Source organism: Mustelus asterias, chromosome 12 (genome assembly GCF_964213995.1).
Source record: "Mustelus asterias chromosome 12, sMusAst1.hap1.1, whole genome shotgun sequence".
In the NCBI taxonomy this organism is placed as follows: domain Eukaryota; kingdom Metazoa; phylum Chordata; class Chondrichthyes; order Carcharhiniformes; family Triakidae; genus Mustelus; species Mustelus asterias.
In genome coordinates, this window is record NC_135812.1 from 102,667,358 (window position 1) to 102,684,991 (window position 17,634).

Below are 17,634 nucleotides of genomic sequence, written 5' to 3' on the forward strand. Positions count from 1 at the left end.
GATTTGGTATCTGGAATATGTTATGATACAACAGACCTGAGTTCACCATTTGCTCCTTGAAGTGGAAAACAGTGTTTACTTTACGTATGTAGGGGTGAAGAGAGAATTAAAATGACCAGTGGAAGGACTGAATGATGTGACTGGTGGGTAGTGCAGTGGTTGCTTATGCCCATGTAAATTTGATCTGTGATACCAAGTTGCTGAAAATAAAATATAAAATTAGTCTTCAAGACCTGACAGTACTGATCTAATTCAGACAGCACTGAGCAAATTTGGGAGTCTAGGGGCAAGCAGCAAGAGGCAAGCCTGGGAAAATTGGCCCAACCCATTCCTGTTCTTATATCTGAAAGAACCAAGATTTGAAAAGAAAAAAAAGAATTTTGGCAGAGTATCACAAATCAACTATATAATTATTACATGGCATGATGTGTCACTGTAAATAGCATTAAGTGTGAGTAAAGCCACAGGAGATCCAAAATGTATAATACAAGTAATGAAAGGCAACTTTCAAACTATGCCACAAGGCTTCCCTCCCCAACTGAAGTTCAGTGCTTGCACGATTCATGGCTTTGCAAGATCCAAAAAACTTTTAAGGATCAGATTAAAAATTCTGGCCCCTCCATGACTAACGAAGTTCCCCCTCACACCTGACTGTTGCCATGCGACAGAGGTGAGGCCAGGAACCTACATCAGGTGTATCGTTGCAGGACATTTTGGTTTCATTCATATTGTAACAATACATGACTATATTAAATGCCTTTTCAAAACACGAGTGAATTACCTTTTGTGCATGGGAGTAACCATATTTAGGCAAACTCAGACAAATGTTGGCATTCTTTCCAGCTGGCAGTTATGGGTTCAGCCTTTTTTTCAAAGAAGGTGCATTGTCTTGATATTTTAGGACCCCCTGAAAGGCCAGGTGTATTTACAACGGGAAGCTCCAGCACCTCCACAGCGGTTAAGTACCATGCATTATAAAATCTACAACAGACTTGCATGAGTACTTAAAACACAAACAATAAGTGAAGAATTGTATAAAAAGCGAGTTATTTCCTTTTGATCTTCATAAGCTGGTCATCCTGAGGGAAACTGGAAATCTACAAGCATCTTGAGCCAACTTTTAATTTATCTCTGCATACGAATTTCACCCAATGGCTTGAAAGGAAAAAAATTAGAAGCATAATTTCAGCCCAGCAGCAAACAGTTTAAGGCAGTCCCTTTTTAATTGATAAGGCAATATTTTGTTACAAGAGCCAATTTGCACACAGCAAGTTCCCACAAACATAAATGCGATAATAACCAGAGAATATGTTTGAATGAGGGATAAAATATTGGTCAGTATACCAAGGAAAGCTCCACTACCATTCAAAACAGAGCGACTTTTTTTTTCATCTTCAGAGAATGCAGATGGGACTTTAACAACTCATTCTCAGTAATATAGCACTCCCTCGTCTTTTGGAACTCAGGGGCAAGAATGCTACACAAAAGTATTAGATGCTGCAATAAATCTAATGGCTTATTGCAAAAATAAGGTATTAGTGGGCATCCATCCAATTCTCAACATTATGGACCAACTCTGCAGATGCATCACCATCTTGGAGTATTCTGTCAATTCCCCAAAATAAAATTTATTTGCACTAATCCTAAGCGAAACATTTAATCAGGAACTTTTCCATTCTGGATCCCCAGAATAATTAATTGCTGCAGTTTATTTACAAAAAGCCAAAGGATTGTTCACTACCAAAATCTCTCATTACACACCCGTCTCTGGTGCTATCCATCTTCCTCCCACCATTCATCTTCTGAATCTCCTCTCAATTTACCTGTAGTTTTTATGCATCTCTTAAAACCTTTTGTTGACTTAGGTCTTTGACCCATGATCTTCCACCTGTTCACTTCATATCTTCTATTACCACAGTGACAGACGGTGGAGAAAAATTAAGTCTAATTAAATACTTGGTCATTACCCGAAGGTGTTGTTTATGAACTGCCCTGGTCAACTAAGGCAAACACCCTTAAGCCCACATGGTTCAACAGTCAAGATGCAAAAAGTGGCCAACCTTTCAAAAAGGGGCCAGATAGACCAAAAGGGAGTGGACGGCATGACAAAATTCCAAATCTGGAAAGACTGGGGGTTTCTACCTCACTTACCTTCTCGCTCTAAAATTTCCCAGCATTGTCTTTGCCATTGCTATCCAATGCTCTTTAACACCCCACTTGTTTGGCATCAGTATTGATCTTTTCTACCCTCACAATGATGGTGTTATATTGTCAGCATTGTACATTTACTGCCATGCACTGACTCCATTTATCACCACTGATGCCACTTACAATTTTATTTACTATTCTACACAATCACAGTACCAGAAAAACACAGTACTAATAAGATTTTGAAATGTAAATTAATATAAAGCTGGCATTAGCAAGTATTCTCGTTAGTTCTACCAAACTAAGCTTGTGAATTTACTAAGAATTCGTTTCATTTCCACTAATCCTTCTAAATAGAAAATGCTGGATGTCTGTTGAATACGGCGCTTTTTGGAACTCTTTACCAGACAACAATTATTGCCCAATGAAAATGGTGCCAACGTATCTCTTAACTCCCTTACACAACCAGGTGCTTGAATTAACCTGGGCTTTAGGTATTCAATTATTTTGGGAAAGGGATCAAACGTTTGTTAAAAGTTTCAAACTTAACCTTAACAATCATGAAATGGGTAATTGATCTCAGTTGAAGTGGGGGATGCTATGGTTACAGAGTCATTAGCTTCAACTGTTTGATTCAGGACAAATAACTGCAGACAATCTTTCATAATTACAGAGGAACACTGCAACACACTAACACCTGATGGAAATACTAAACCAGAGTTATGTTGTGCATTGACATTATAAATAGCAGCTTTTGTACAATCACTTCATAAACATGTTCAATGATAGAAACACATTTTGGGGAAATGGGTATACCCATTTTGCTCATGGCTTTTACATTGAGGATGTCTTAAATCCAAATACTGACATATATATGCATGTTTCAAGTGAGGCCTTGGAGAGAATGCAATGCATTTTAGAAAGAACACTGATGCCTTTTAGCTGCATTATAGGAATCATAAGTTTGCAGTTTATCCAATGTGGCATAAATATAGTGCAGATCAGCCAATTAAACATTTGCCATGTAGAGGAGGCAAGAAATGCATGGAATGTAACCGTAGGGACAACAGAACCCCTCCCACCCCCCATGCATTCAAAAAAATTCCTGCTATTCAAGTCCAATGCTTAAAATATAGCCAATTTAACAAATCTTTAGCTCTTCTCAAAGAAAATCATGACATTTTAAAAAAGGTAGGTATTGACAACTTCATACTGATGAAAACCCCAGGAGTTATTACCTCTGCTTATTTTGCAATTATACATTTGAGCAAGCTTTTTTTGGCTGCAAAATCTGCTAACATGCAAGTTTCAAATAATTTGGCCGATTGCAACACTCAGGTTAGAAACTTTAGGGTCTTTGAAACAAGTGTGGCCAATGTACTAAAGTTAAAATATCCAAGTTACTTTTACACTTGAATATTGATATTCTTGAGTTAATATTCCAGATTCAGTTTAACCTACTGGTTCCAACATGTCCACTGTTGGTATTTTTGACTGGACAAACTGACTCCCAAGTCATCACACCTTGCATCTTTACCTAACGCCCATATATCAAGATGCATAACATTCAAAATCTTTACTTTGTGCTGTTACAGCGACCTCAAGTTCTATATGGCCCTCCAAGTTGCACAATGAGACAAGAAAGCCAGATACATTCAGTTAACAGTGCGCATTTATTTCATGGTCTGGTGGGGCAAGTCCATCCTCCCATGAAGACATGCAACCAGTAAAACGTATCCCAAAATGAAAACATTCAGTACAAAACAGGACTGTGACTTAAAAAGTTACATATATTTAAAAACCTATTTCACGGAGTTACTAGACTACATTGTTCGTGTCCCTCCCACAAGGAAAAAAAAGTCAACCACCAATGAGTCAATTTCAAGGTCACTTTAACTTGTATCCATCTGCAAGAAAAGAAACAGACCAATGTTTTTGTCAGCATAATCAGCATCAAGATTTTAAACAATCTGTAAAATTTAAATGCAGCTTTTAGTCCAATTTTGCTAGATTGATACAGAATCAACTTGATGTAGACAGTTTCCTCCAGAAGACAGATAGAATAGTGGCATCAGATTGAATGAACTCTCAGACCATGTATCCTCTCAATCCAGTACAATGCTACATAAGCCAGGTCTCTCCTGGCCTCTAAGCAGACTAGCTCTTCCCATCTTGTTAAATGCTTCTTAATTTTACTAACAACACTAACTTAAACTATTCCAGCTCATAGTGGTTAGCACTGCTGCTTCACAGCTCCAGGGATCTGGGTTCGAATCCCGGCTCAGGTCACTGTCTGTGTGGAGTTTACACATTCTCTGTGTCTGCGTGGGTTTCCTCCGGGTGCTCCGGTTTCCTCCCACAAGTCCAAAGATGTGCAGGCTAGGTTAATTGGCCATTCTAAATTGCCCCTTAGTGTCCCGGGATGCATAGGTTAGAGGGATTAGTGGGTAAATATATGGGAATATGGGGATAGGGCCTGGGTGGGATTGTGGTCGGTGCAGACTCGATGGGCCGAATGGCCTCTTTCTGCACTGTAGGATTCTATGATTCTATAAAGTGATCAAGAATGAGGCGGCATCAATTTAAACTGATTTTCAAAAGCAGCAAATGTATATGAGAAAAAAACCTTTCACACTAGTGGCTGGGGTCTGGATTGCACTGCCTGGAAGTGTGGCGGAGGCAGGTTTAATTAAGGCATTAGATGATTACTTGAATAGAAATAATGTGCACGGGTACAGGGAAACGGTACTAAGTCAGGTTGCTCATTTGGAGAGCTGGCGCAGACACAATGGACCAAATGACCTCCTCCTGCACTAACAAACTGTGATACTTGGATCCATGATTGCCTCACTGCTGCTTAACCTATCTTTGCATTTCCACATACCAATTCAATTTGTTACTTTTTCTCACCCCTGAGTCAAACCCACCCACACAACTCAATTTCATCTGCCAATACCCCGAATTAAACCTAGAGACCCATCACTGGTTGTTACCAAATTGCAACTAACTTCTGCCTATTCTTTATTCCTTCCACAAAATGGCTGCTCCAGAAACAAACCCATCATCCAACCTTGGATGAAACTACCAATATCATGGACTTAACTAAAACCCATTATCTGTTGCCTCTTCAACTGCACTGGCTCACTTAACTAAGTGTTCCACATCCAAACGTTTGGGGTCATAGCCAACCTACAAATCTCACTTCAAGCATCCTGCTACTATTCCATTAGAGCTATCTTACCTTACCAGGTACATCTGCTTCAAAAACAAACATGAGCAATAGGATAGGGCGTGTAGAACATATAGCCCTCCAAGTTTGCTCTGCAAATCAATATCATAGTTGATTTTGTAAGAGTCCACTTGCAGCCATTTACGATCACCCCACCACTGCCACTTTAAAGTCAAACCCGCCACTCCAGCATTCTCAAATAGAAGAGCCTTTCCTTCAACCTCCCTCTGTCCTTGGAAGCATTACATTTGCTTCCCTAAACTATCAATCCAGCTTTAGCTAGCTGTATCTTCAAGGCATCAACAACAACAAAATTTCCTCTGAATACCAGCAATGGGGATTTTCACAGTAACTTCACTGCAGATTAATGTAGGTCTACTTGTGACACTAAAACTCAAAATTTAGCTTCTGTTCCTCCCGTAAATAGCACAAAACCTAACAGCATACTTATTACCACCCTGACTTGAGATGCATGGACCAAGCAGCAAGCTCTGGAAGCCTCTTGGTCTGTATGGCTCAGTTTAAGCTTATTGATTAGAATAGTAGCCATCCTCAAGTCACTTCCCCCTGCCAAATCACACTAATTGACTTTAACACAAGACAAACCCACCACCAGACTCACCCTGGCATTATAAGCATCCAACTGGGCATCCAGCTCTTCTGCCGAAAGCTGCTGCCTCGGATTCCTTCCACCCCGGCCACCTCTTCCACCTCTGTTACCACCCCTGGATCGTCTGTTTCCACCTCCAAATGCACCACCACGAGTTCGGTTTAATCCTCGATTTCCACTACAATAAAAGGAAAGGTGCGGTCATGGGAAAGATCATTGCAACGGGTCGACTACTCAGTGATAAATCAACATCTTTCCCACAAAATTTTAACCCACTTAAATATTAAAATGCTACAAGATAAATCTCAAGAGGGAAAAAAAACTCACCCAACAAGTGGTCTTCTTTGGGCATCAATTTGTGAGGTAACCAGTTGAATGTTCATTGGTCGCCCTTTTCCCCCAACAAGTAGAAAGACAAATGTTAGTTGGCAATTCCAACAGTAAATCTCACATCTTTTGTACAAAAGCAAGTCAGAATATTTACACATCAAATACAAACTCACTGCAAACAGTCATGTTTTTGCTTGTAACAGGGCAGTTATACAACTGGCAGTATCAAAAGCTAGGATTCTGGTCAGCTGAAACTGAACAAAATCCATTTGCCCTATTGACCTTAAATCAAGAGGGAGGAGAAGTTGAGTCAAGAAATCTGCCATTAATTTGTTGTTTATCCCTTCATTTATCTGGAGCATTTGAAAAAATAGCAACCCTTGACCTTAATTCTACATGGCCCTGTAGATCTCCATAATTTATGAATATCAGCAGTCAATACATGCTCCAATATAAAGTGATCACATTACACTTAAGCTAATGAACAGATGGCACTTCCAAATTTAAAATCTTTTAATAGAATACACCACCTCTGGGCCACAGAGAAATTCCCATCCACCTTTGTTGAAGCAGCCTAGGCTAATAACAAACCCATGACCTATAGCAGCTTCTCTTGACTTTGTGGTTCAAAGGTAGCCACTTAAGGCACAAAAATAAACATGTTGAATTCCAGTCCTGCAGCCAAGCCAGTGTTTCCTCCAATTAGGAAGGCAACTCCAAGCATCAACCACCTCAAATTCATGTTTGCACAGATATGAGAATTACAACACAAGGAAATTTGAAGCAAGAATTCTATATCAGACAAACTTGCAAAATAAAAGAGCGTGACCCAGAAAGCATGCACATATTTTAGAGGGAGCGACCTTTTGGAAGATCAAAAAAAACTTAAACCAACTGAATTATAAAGTAAAACTGGTGCTGCACTGTAGATTTTATTAATGCTAGTTAAATGCTATAAAAAGTGTTATTTTTATAGCATTTAACTAGTTTTATCACTATACTTCAACATGGTTGGCATCAAAGATGCAAAATTCTCAGGATCGGCAAGCTGTTAAGCTAATGATCTTAAATTGGATTCAACTTAAAAGATGCTATAATTTCATTTGATTCAATTCAAGCATTCTACAAGACTAAAATTACCATCCAAGGGAACTCCATTATACTGCTTCATTGCCTTCAGAGCATCTGCTTTTCTTTCAAAGTGTACATCTGCTGTGCCCAGGCTGCGACCTGATCTATCATAATGTACAGCTGCTTTCTTCAGTGTCCCAAACTCAGCAAAAAGTTCCTAAAACATCAAAAACAGCATATAGTTCCAGAATTGCTAAATGAGCTGACATATTTCTCCAGTATGGAGACAATGACAGGGCAAATAAATTTATTCCACTGAAGACCCAATCTTTGATGTTAGCTTTCAACGTATTTCATATTCATTTCTATTTGCTGTTGCATTTCATACTAGTTTTAACAATTTAGAAATGAACATGGCTTATAGGTAACCCATAAAGCACAAGAAACAGAAACCATGATTTTGGTACCTTTCAAACAAGGGCCCCGAATTTTAAAAATTGTTGCCCAAGCAGAAGCCAAATGTAGGACAGTAAGCACAGTGGCAATGTTGTGAATGGGATAGGTTGAAACATGGTCAGTTTCGATCATTCCAAGTCAATGCAGAATGGAAGTACATAAGACTGACCAGAAACCGTTCAGGGGTTTTTATATGCTAGCAATTTTTACCTTGGACATGTAGCTCCATGATCAAATACCCAATAACTAAAGGGCCATCATGCTGTGGGTACTTCAAACTTGATCTAAACAATCTAATACAATTTTTCAAAGGGAGACATGGAATCTGAAATTGGTGGAATCAGAGTCACAGTCATGCGTGCTACAGGTAAAAGGATTCACAGGCTTGCGTTCAGTCAGCAGTAACAGTAAAAAGGGGGCTGGTTAACTCCATTAGCTAGCACACGGTTTAGAATGGTGCCAACAGCACAAGTTTGATTCCCCTTTCAGCTGAGATTGACTTGGGGACCTGCCTCTCTGCCCTGTGAGTGGCACGTAATGGCAAACCATCACTGACAAGAACTGGCACAAAGTTCCAGAACTGCTAAATGAGGAGACATTTTTCCAGTATGGAGACAATGACAGGGCAAATAAATTTATTCCACTGAAGTCCCAATCTTTGATGTGAGCTTTCAACGTATTTCATATTCATTGTTCCAGTCTATCCAGCCCCTCTTTATAACTCAAGAATTATGAGAGGCTGGATAGACTGGAATTCTTTTCTCTGGAGCGTAGGTGGTTAGGGGTGATCTTATAGAGGTCAATAAAACAACAAGGGGCATAATCAGCTAGATAGTCAATATCTTTTCCCAAAGGTAGGGGAGTCTAAGACTAGAGGACATAAGTTTAAGGTGAGAGATACAAAAGGATCCAGAAGGGCAGTTTTTTCACAGAGGGTGGAGTGTCTGGAACAAGCTGCCAGAGGGAGTAGTAGAGGCAGGTACAATTTTACCTTCTAAAAAGCGTTTAGACAGTTATATGGGTAAGAGGGTATAGAGAGATATGGGCCAAACGCGACAATTGGGACTAGCTTAGGAATTTTAAAAGGGGTGGCATGGACAAGTTGGGCCAAAGGGCCTGTTTCCATGCTGTAAATGTCTGACTCAAACACGGATCAGGGTGAAGTGATGGCTGACGGACTTGCTTTTGGGCAGAGGACACACAAAGAATAATAAATAATTAACATTTAAACTACTTTCATTACAATACACTGAGGACATAACACCTGCCTAAAACTGCTACTCTGGCAATATCAGAAATAGTAAGAAGTCTCACAACACCAGGTTAAAGTCCAACAGGTTTATTTGGTAGCAAACCTGTTGGACTTTAACCTGGTGTTGTGAGACTTCTTACTGTGTTTACCCCAGTCCAACGCCGGCATCTCCACATCATGAATAATCAGAAACAACAGCAGTTTGTGCCGAGATGGAGTTGAGTCATAATAAATAAAATGAAGACGTATTCTGTCAAAGGCCATTTGTTCGCTTTACTCAATTAGCATCCGATAAAGTACCACATATTAAATGTTATAAAATTGAAGCTTATGGGATGAAAGGGGCAGTAGCAGCATGGATAGAAAATTGGCTGATGTATTGAAAACAGTCGTGGCGAACGGTTGTTTCTAAGAGACAGGAAAGGTATCGGGTGGAGTTCTCTAGGACTCAGGATTTAAGCCCACTGCAGGTTTTTGTTAACACTAATGACCCAGACATGATTGTACACACAATTTTGAAGCCTGCCGATTACTCAAAACTTGGAAGTGTAATAAAGCTCAGCCGGTTATAGACAAGCTGGTGAAATGGTCTTTGTCTCTGCCCACCAAACAGACAACACAATCCAAAATAGTACAATTTTAGGAGGAGGAGGTGCAAGGAGGATTTGAGATTGCTTGTGCACAAATTAGATGGTCAAAGGACAGGTTCACAAAAGTTGTTAAGCAAATAGGGTCCTGGGCTTCATACAAAAGCTAGTACAAAATCCAGTAAATTGTGTTTGACCTCTGATCAAAACCAGCTGGGAGCAGAGGGGGTAGAGGTTGACAAGAACGGCCCCAGGAATGAGGGATTATAATTACATAGAGATTGGAGAAGTGGATTGCACTTCTGCATACAGAGAAGGCCAAAGGGATGTGATAGAGGCATTTAATATCATGAAGCATTTAAAGGAGAGAAACTGTTTTCAATGATTAATTGTGCCCGATTATCGAACTGATTTAATGTAATAGGCAAAAGAACCAACTAGAGTCAATAGGATTTGGAACTGCCTGTTGAGTCGGTGGGTACAAATCAAAGTAGCCAAAGAGAATTCGATAAATACTCAATGGAAGAACATGGGAAAATATAGCAAGAATAACTCAGGCTTAGTGAGCTAAATGGCCTCCTTCTGTGCCATACTATTCTACGATTGATTTTGTAGGTTGATAAAAGCAGTACCAAAACAAAGCTCAATCCCAACTGAACTACAAGTACCGAAAAATATTTCGCATCCACAGCCAGCTGGCAAAAGAAATGACCAATAGCCACCACTTCACTTACCTGAATATCTGCATCAGACACACCAAAGTCTAAGTTCGACACCAAGAGTTTTCCACCAGTTTCAACCCCACCGCTAGCTCCAAAACCACTGTCAAAAAGGTCATGTTGCCACTTGTCTGGTAGTTGTTTTGGCTATAAGAAAAGAGAGATATACCTCGCTGACTTCCTACATTTTGTTACCCCAAACATTGGTTAATTCACATACCCACCTTCCTATCTCAGCCACTCCTCCCACTCCCCACCCCACTTAAATGAATACATGTAGGCAAGATTCAGCAACTATCATGGGAAGTTTAATTACAAAAATAGGACATCAACCTTACCTGAGATGGATTAGCTACTTAACACAATGACGCATGTATGTAGTGAAAGTATTGGGTAGCTAATTACATTGTTTCCACTCAGTCCACTAAATTAGTAACATGTAAAGTACTCCTGCATACACAATGATAAATGAAATTTAAGCACAGAATCAGATGCAACTGTTTACTTGGTGAGAAATAAATTCACTTATTTATTATCCTACCACTGTTTCCACAGCACATCTCGAACTAAAGCCTGGATTCCTTTTAATAGCCACTAGCCAGATACTTTGGTCTGAAATTCTCCTCAGCTGCTAGTAGCTTCTCCTCCAGCGGGAACAGCTGTAACACCTCCATCTCTTCCAAGTAGATGCATTCCATTTCTCCACAAATCTCTGAGCAGCATAACAGTCCGAAAAGGAGCATTTTGCAATGGCTAAGCTCCTTTCAACAGTATTGATCTTTTTAAAAAGTATTTTTAAAAGTCCAGCACCTGTCAGGTCGCCAACAGCGAGATACATTTGAAGTGAATGTTCATTCGAGGGGCACTTTTAAGTCAATTGGTCATACAAGTCCACGAAGAGGTAGTTTGCTGCCGTTCTGCTCATTTCAGGCCATTGTAAAAGATTAAAGAAGGGTGAAGTTGCAGTTCTGCTCCGATTTTAAAAGAAATATAAAAGCGTGAAGTTGCAGTTTCTGCTCAAGTCAGACGATTTTAGAAAATGCAAAAGTGTAAAGTTGCTATTGAGAAATTCAGTACTTGAGCCGCTGGTGCCTTTATGGAGGTCTTTTTTTTCTCCAGACGTCCTTGCAGATGGCGACATTGCAGTTTAATCCTTTATAAATCCCTTCATGATAAAGTATGAAAAGGGAGTGAACATTGCTGTGTGTTGATCCCACGCCGGCGACATCTTTGTGCTTGGTTGGGCCGCCATTTTAGCTCCTGAAGAATTGGCGGCTTCCATCGATGGAGTCAGATACAAAACATTTTATATAGATGTGTGTATATATAAATAGGGATATAGAGATTTAGAAAATAAAACACCGCATCCACTTTCATCCTGCCCGACACTCCTCCGTCCAAATCCAAGAGACTCGGTCCAACAATCCGTCGTGTTTAAATTCTCTTTTCTTCCGACTCTCTCCGGTGTGAAAACTGAGGGCCCGGGGCTCGTTTTAAAAATTAATGGGACAAAAAAAAAACGAAATTTTTCTTTTTTAAATCTATAACGGCTCCAATATGGCGCCGCTGTGTCACGGTTCAAAATTTGAACCGAAAAATAAATCACTTCCAAAAGAAAACAAAACAAAAACCTATTAATGATTTTTTTTCCTCTCTCTTTCTCTGGATTTAAATGCAACACATTTTTGATTTTTTTTAAAAATCAATCTCTCTCTTTCTTTTTAAACCCGCGGTCGCTTCCTACCCTGCTGTACGGAGCCGGTCGGTTTCTTCCCCGGATTGCACTCTGTCTGTTGCGCATGAGGCCTACAGCCAGGCCCCCCGCCCCAGCTCCGCCGCGGCCTCCCGCTGCTCCTCGGCCGGCCAGGCCACCTCGGCCTGCTCCCCGGCCCATCCCGCCGCCTCCTCCACCACCACCACCACCTCCGCCGCCGCCTCCTCCTCGGCCGCCTCGGCCACCGCGGCCGCCCGGGCTCTTCTGCCGGTTGAGTTTGATGATGTCGTCCAGGGACATGTCGAGTTTGTCGCCCATTTTCCTCTCGAGAAACTTTCCCCCTCCTCCCCCCCCCCCCCTTTTCACCTCACAACGGGAGGTTTTCTTTTCAAACAGACGAGGGTTTTATTTATAAGCTACTTCTTCAGATGTTTCTTTTAAGTGACCGTTTGTTGCGGCGAGTCTTTATTTTCAAATTAATAACTAAAACTCTCTCAGCTTTGCCCGCGGCGCCGCACGTTAGGAACTCGGTAATGGCGGCTTTAAGGACAGAGCGGGCGGCGGCGGCACCATCTACTGCGCCTGCGCCGCCCGACGCCACACGTCACAAAGGAGCTCGTCACCACCATTGGATTGGACCAATGGGCGAACAGGGATGCTGCTAGTGAGCGGCAGCGGGCGGGCGGGCCATTCATAAAGAGGCGGTTTGGCGCCTTTCCCGGGGAGTGGGATGACGCGACGTCAGAGGACACCCCCCCCCCCCCTTCCCCTATCCCGGGCTATCCCGCTGAGTTGGCTCAACTCTCAGCATTGGCAACATGCCAACTAGCACCAGGACTGGAAAATCTGACATTACAATAGACCCATTTAGCATCTTGTGGAGAGCGTTAACATAGAATCCTTACAATGTAGAAGGAGGCCATTCGGTCCATCGAGCCTGCACCGACCACAATCCCACCCAGACTCTATCCCTGTAACCCCACGTATTTACCCTGCTAGTCCCCTGACACTGAGGGGGCAATTTAGCATAGCCAATCCACCTAACCCGGACATCTTTGGAGTGTGGGAGGAACACAGTAAGAAGTCTAACAACACCAGGTTAAAGTCCAACAGGTTTATTTGGTAGCAAATGCCACTAGCTTTTGGAGCGCTGCTCCTTCATTAGGTGGAGTGGGAGATCTGCTCACAAACAGGGCATACAGAGACACAAACTCAATTTACAGAATAATGCATTATTTGCAGAATAATGCAATAATGCAGAATAATGAATTTACATTATTCTGTAAATTGAGTTTGTGTCTCTGTATGCCCTGTTTGAGAGCAGATCTCCCACTCCACCTAACGAAGGAGCAGCGCTCCGAAAGCTAGTGGCGTTTGCTACCAAATAAACCTGTTGGACTTTAACCTGGTGTTGTTAGACTTCTTAATGTGTTTACCCCAGTCCAAAGCCGACATCTCCACACGTGTGAGAGGAAACCAGAGCACCCGGAAGAAATCCACACAGACACAGAGAGAATGTGTAGACTCCTGCAATTAACACTGCAAATAAATTACTGTGAAAAACCCCTAGTTGCCACACTCCAGTGCCTGTTTGGGTACATGGAGGAAGTCTTGAGCATGGCCAATGCACGTAACCAGCACATCTTTCAGACTGGGAGGAAACCGGAGCGCCCGGAGGAAAAGCCCATGCAGACATGGGGAGAATGTGCAGACTCTGCACTGACAGTGACCCAAGCCGGGACTCGAACCTGAGTCCCTGGCGCTGTGAGGCAGCAGTGCTAACCACTGTGCCACCCCATTACTGACCCTTCATCAGAACTGGGGAAAGTTAGAAATGTCATAGATTTTAAGCGAAAGGTGGGAGAAAGAACAGACGTGAAGGTTTGTGATAGAGTGGAGTGGCAGGGGAGATTCCTGCTTGAACCCTACAGAAAGGTCATCAATCACAGAATCCCTACAGTGCCAAAGAGGCCATTTGGCCCATTGAGTCCAATTCTCTGACCCAGTATCTTACCCAGTCCCTCTTCCTGCTCTATTCCTGTAACCCCACATTTATCATGGCTAATCCACCTTTTGATTTTGATTTGATTTGATTTATTATTGTCAATTGTATTAGTCTACAGTGAAAAGTATTGTTTCTTGCAAACAAAGCAAACCATACATAGAGAGGGTAACGAGAAAGTGCAGAATGTAGAGTTACAGTCACAGCTAGGGTGTAGAGAAAGATCAACATAGTGCAAGGTAGGTCCATTCAAAAGTCTGATGGCAGCAGGGAAGAAGCTGACCTTGAGTCGATTGGTACGTATCCTTAGACTTTTGTATCTTTTTCCCGATGGAGGAAAGTGAAAGAGAGAATGTCTGGAGAGCGTGTGGTCCTTAATTATGCTGGCTGCTTTTCCAAGGCAGCGGGAAGTGTAGACAGTGTCAATGGATGGGAGGATGGTTTGAGTGATGGACTGGGCTTTGTTCGTGACCCTTTGTAATTTCTTGTGGTCTTGGACAGAGCAGGAGACGTACCAAGCTCTGTTATAGCCAGAAAGAATGCTTTCTATGGTGCATCTTAAAAGTTGGTGAGAGTCGTAGCGGACATGCCAAATTTCCTTAGTCTTCTGAGGAAGTAGAGGCATTGGTGGGCTTTCTTAACTATAGTGTCAGCATGGAGGGACCAGGACAGATTGTCGGTGATCTGGACACCTAAAAACCTGAAGCTCTCGACTATTTCTACTTCATCCCCATTCATGTAGACAGGGGCATGTTCTCCACTGCGCTTCCTGAAGTCGATGACTATCGCCTTTGTTTTGTTGACATTGAGGGAGAGATTATTGTCACCGCACCAGTTCACCAGATTCTCTATCTCTTTCCTGTACTCTGTCTCATCATTATTTGAGATCTGACCCACAACAGTGGCGTCATCAGCTAACTTGAAAATCGAGTTGAAGGGGAATTTGGCCACACAGTCATAGGTGTGTAAGGAGTATAGTAAGGGGCTGAGAACACAGCCTTGTGGGGCACCGGTGTTGAGGATGATCGTGGAGGAGGTGTTGTTGCCTATCCTTACTGATTGCAGCTTGTGGGTTAGGAAGTCCAAGATCCAGTTGCAGAGAGAGGAGCCGAGCCCCAAGCCATGGAGTTTGGAGATGAGTTTCATAATAATGGTTGAAGGCTGAGCTGTAGTCAATAAATAGGTGTCTGACATAGGTGTCCTTGTTATCTAGGTGTTCCAGGGTTGAGTGCAGGGAGGGTGATAGTGTCTGCTGTGGAGTTGTTGCAGCGATAGGCGAACTGTAGTGGACCCAGGCAACCTGGGAGACAAGAATTAATTCCTGCTATGACTAAACTTTTGATGCACTTCATAATGATGGATGTCGGAGCTACCGGATGATAGTCATTAAGGCACGTTAGTTGGCTTTTCTTTGGTACCGGGATGATGGTCGTCTCCTTGAAGCAGATAGGGACCTCAGATTGGTGTAAAGAGAGGTTGAAGCTGTCTGCAAATACCCCCACCAGCTGGTCCGTGCAGGATCTGAGTTCTGACCTGGGTATCCCATCCAGGCCAGTCGCTTTTCATGGGTTGACCTTTGAGAAGGCTGCTCTGACGTCTGCAATGATGACCTTGGGTACAGATTCTTTTAGCATGGCCAATCCACCTAACCTGCACATCTTTGGAATGTGGGAGGAAACCGGAACACCCGGAGGAAACCCATGCAAACACGGGGAGAATGTGCAAACTCCACACAGACAGTCCCCAAGGCCGGAATTGAACCCAGGCCCCAGGTTCTGCATCCTATCTTGAAAGCAATCTCGCTGTTTCAACTGGAAGTAATGCTTGAGGTCCTGGATAGTGAGAAGAGATGAGGCAAAAGGGCAAATGTTGCATCTTCTATGCTCACATGGAAACGTGTCATGGGGAGGGGAGGGAGTGTTAGGGATGACTGAGAATTGGATCAGGATATCACAGAGGGAACAATCCTTTTAGAATGCTGAAAGGGAAGGGAAAATGTGTTTGGTAGTGACAGCAAGCTGACAGAAATAGCTGAGGGTGATCCATTGACTATGGAGGCTAATGAAAAAATACATTCTTAAGAACCTCTGTTCTAAGTTACCTTTCTGGGTCTTGGGATACCCTCATGTTTAACAACAGGACAGATGCCAAGAGGTTCTTTCCCCTTGTAGGAGAGTCTAGAACCAGAGAGCATAATCTCAGGGTAAGGGGTCAACCATTAAAGACCGAGATGAGGAGGAATTTATTCCCTCAGAGGGGAGTGAATCTATGACATTCTTTACCACAGAAGGTTGTAGAGGCTGGGTCATTAAGTTTGTTACAGGCTGAGATAGACAGATTTTTAATCAGTAAGGGAATCAAGGGTTATGGGGATAAGGCAGGAAAGTGGACTTGAGGACTATCATATCAGATCAGCCATGATCTCATTGAATGGTGGAGCTACTTGATGGGCCTAATAGCCTACTTCTGCTTCTACACATTATGGTCTTATTTATACCATATGATTTGTTAACACCATCACAAACCTTCTATGTAATTTAGTTATCTACGTCTCCCTTGCCAAATCAAAGACTATTGCCAGACTGTCTCATTGCCTGGATAAACCACAGTCTCAAAATTGAAGTCATCCTTTTTGGTTCCCACCTGTAGCCCTTCTGATCCACCCCCCGCTCCCCCCCTCCCCCCCCCCCCCGATATTCTGCCGCCACCCCAGACTAAATCGTGAAACGTGGAGCTGTTGTCCTACTTCTCAACTCCAAGCGGAAGATACTAAACATTCATTCTGATTGGAAGTGTGCTGCTTTCATCCACCTTTGTGACGATGCCCCACCTCCTCCCCTCCACCTTATAAATTCTGAGACCATGTCTTTAACAATTTAATTTCATGAATTATGCTGTGTCCCTTTCTGGGCCAATATACACCCTCCTGTCATCCCAGTCCTTCCATAGCCTCACCTCTCCTCACCTCTGCAACTTCCTCCAGCCTCACAAACCTTGTACACTCCCCCAATTCTATCTCTTGTATATCCCTGATTTTAATTGCTCCACCATTGGCGTCCATGCCTTCAGCTGCTTAGACTCTAAGCATTGAAACCCCGTCCCTAAACCTCTCTGCCCTGTGTCCTTTTTCTCATCCTTTAAGACATTCCTTGAACCCTACCTTTTTGGTCTGTCCTAATCTAGTCTTGGTGCTAAATGTTGATTGCTGATCAGCCCTGCAAAGTGCCTTGAGACATTTCTACCATCAAAAGCAAGTTGTGTTTTTCCTCAAGTACCCTCTATATCCTAGTGTTAGGAAATAGAGATCATTTAAATGATATTTGTTTGTATTGTGTGTTAGTAATAAGGTATAAGTTTAAACTTACTTTGTGTTTCTGTATTTGCATGCTAAGAAAGGGTTAAAACTTTAGTTTTGCTTCATGTTACGTTGGCACAGTGGTTAGCATTGCTGCCTCACAGCGCCAGGGACACGGTTCAATTCCCGGCTTGGGTCACTGTCTGTGTGGAGTCTGCACG

At 42.4% G+C, this 17,634-nt stretch overlaps 1 protein-coding gene across 1 annotated transcript; it reads right to left on the reverse strand.

Annotated features, from left to right (window-relative positions):
• Window positions 1–3,019: 3,019 nt before the first annotated feature.
• alyref (Aly/REF export factor) lies at window positions 3,020–12,709 on the reverse strand. Its single transcript, XM_078225758.1, has 6 exons — window positions 12,147–12,709; window positions 10,418–10,549; window positions 7,458–7,605; window positions 6,315–6,378; window positions 6,000–6,165; window positions 3,020–4,055 (listed from the first exon to the last, which is right to left on the reverse strand). The coding sequence occupies exons 1-6, from the start codon at window positions 12,432–12,434 to the stop codon at window positions 4,041–4,043; spliced, it is 813 nt and encodes a 270-aa protein (XP_078081884.1). The 5' UTR covers window positions 12,435–12,709; the 3' UTR covers window positions 3,020–4,040.
• Between the last annotated feature and the right edge of the window lie 4,925 nt (window positions 12,710–17,634).

What these genes read in the sequence shown, in the direction of transcription:
- alyref (XM_078225758.1), bottom strand. Translation starts at nt 12,434, where the DNA reads ATGGGCGACAAACTCGACATGTCCCTGGACGACATCATCAAACTCAAC. An exon ending in TAATGGAGTTCCCTTGGATG is followed by an intron (nt 6,379 to 7,457) that starts GTAATTTTAGTC and finishes TTGGGGGAAAAG; the next exon opens with GGCGACCAATGAACATTCAA. An exon ending in CAAAGAAGACCACTTGTTGG is followed by an intron (nt 6,166 to 6,314) that starts GTGAGTTTTTTT and finishes CTTTTATTGTAG; the next exon opens with TGGAAATCGAGGATTAAACC.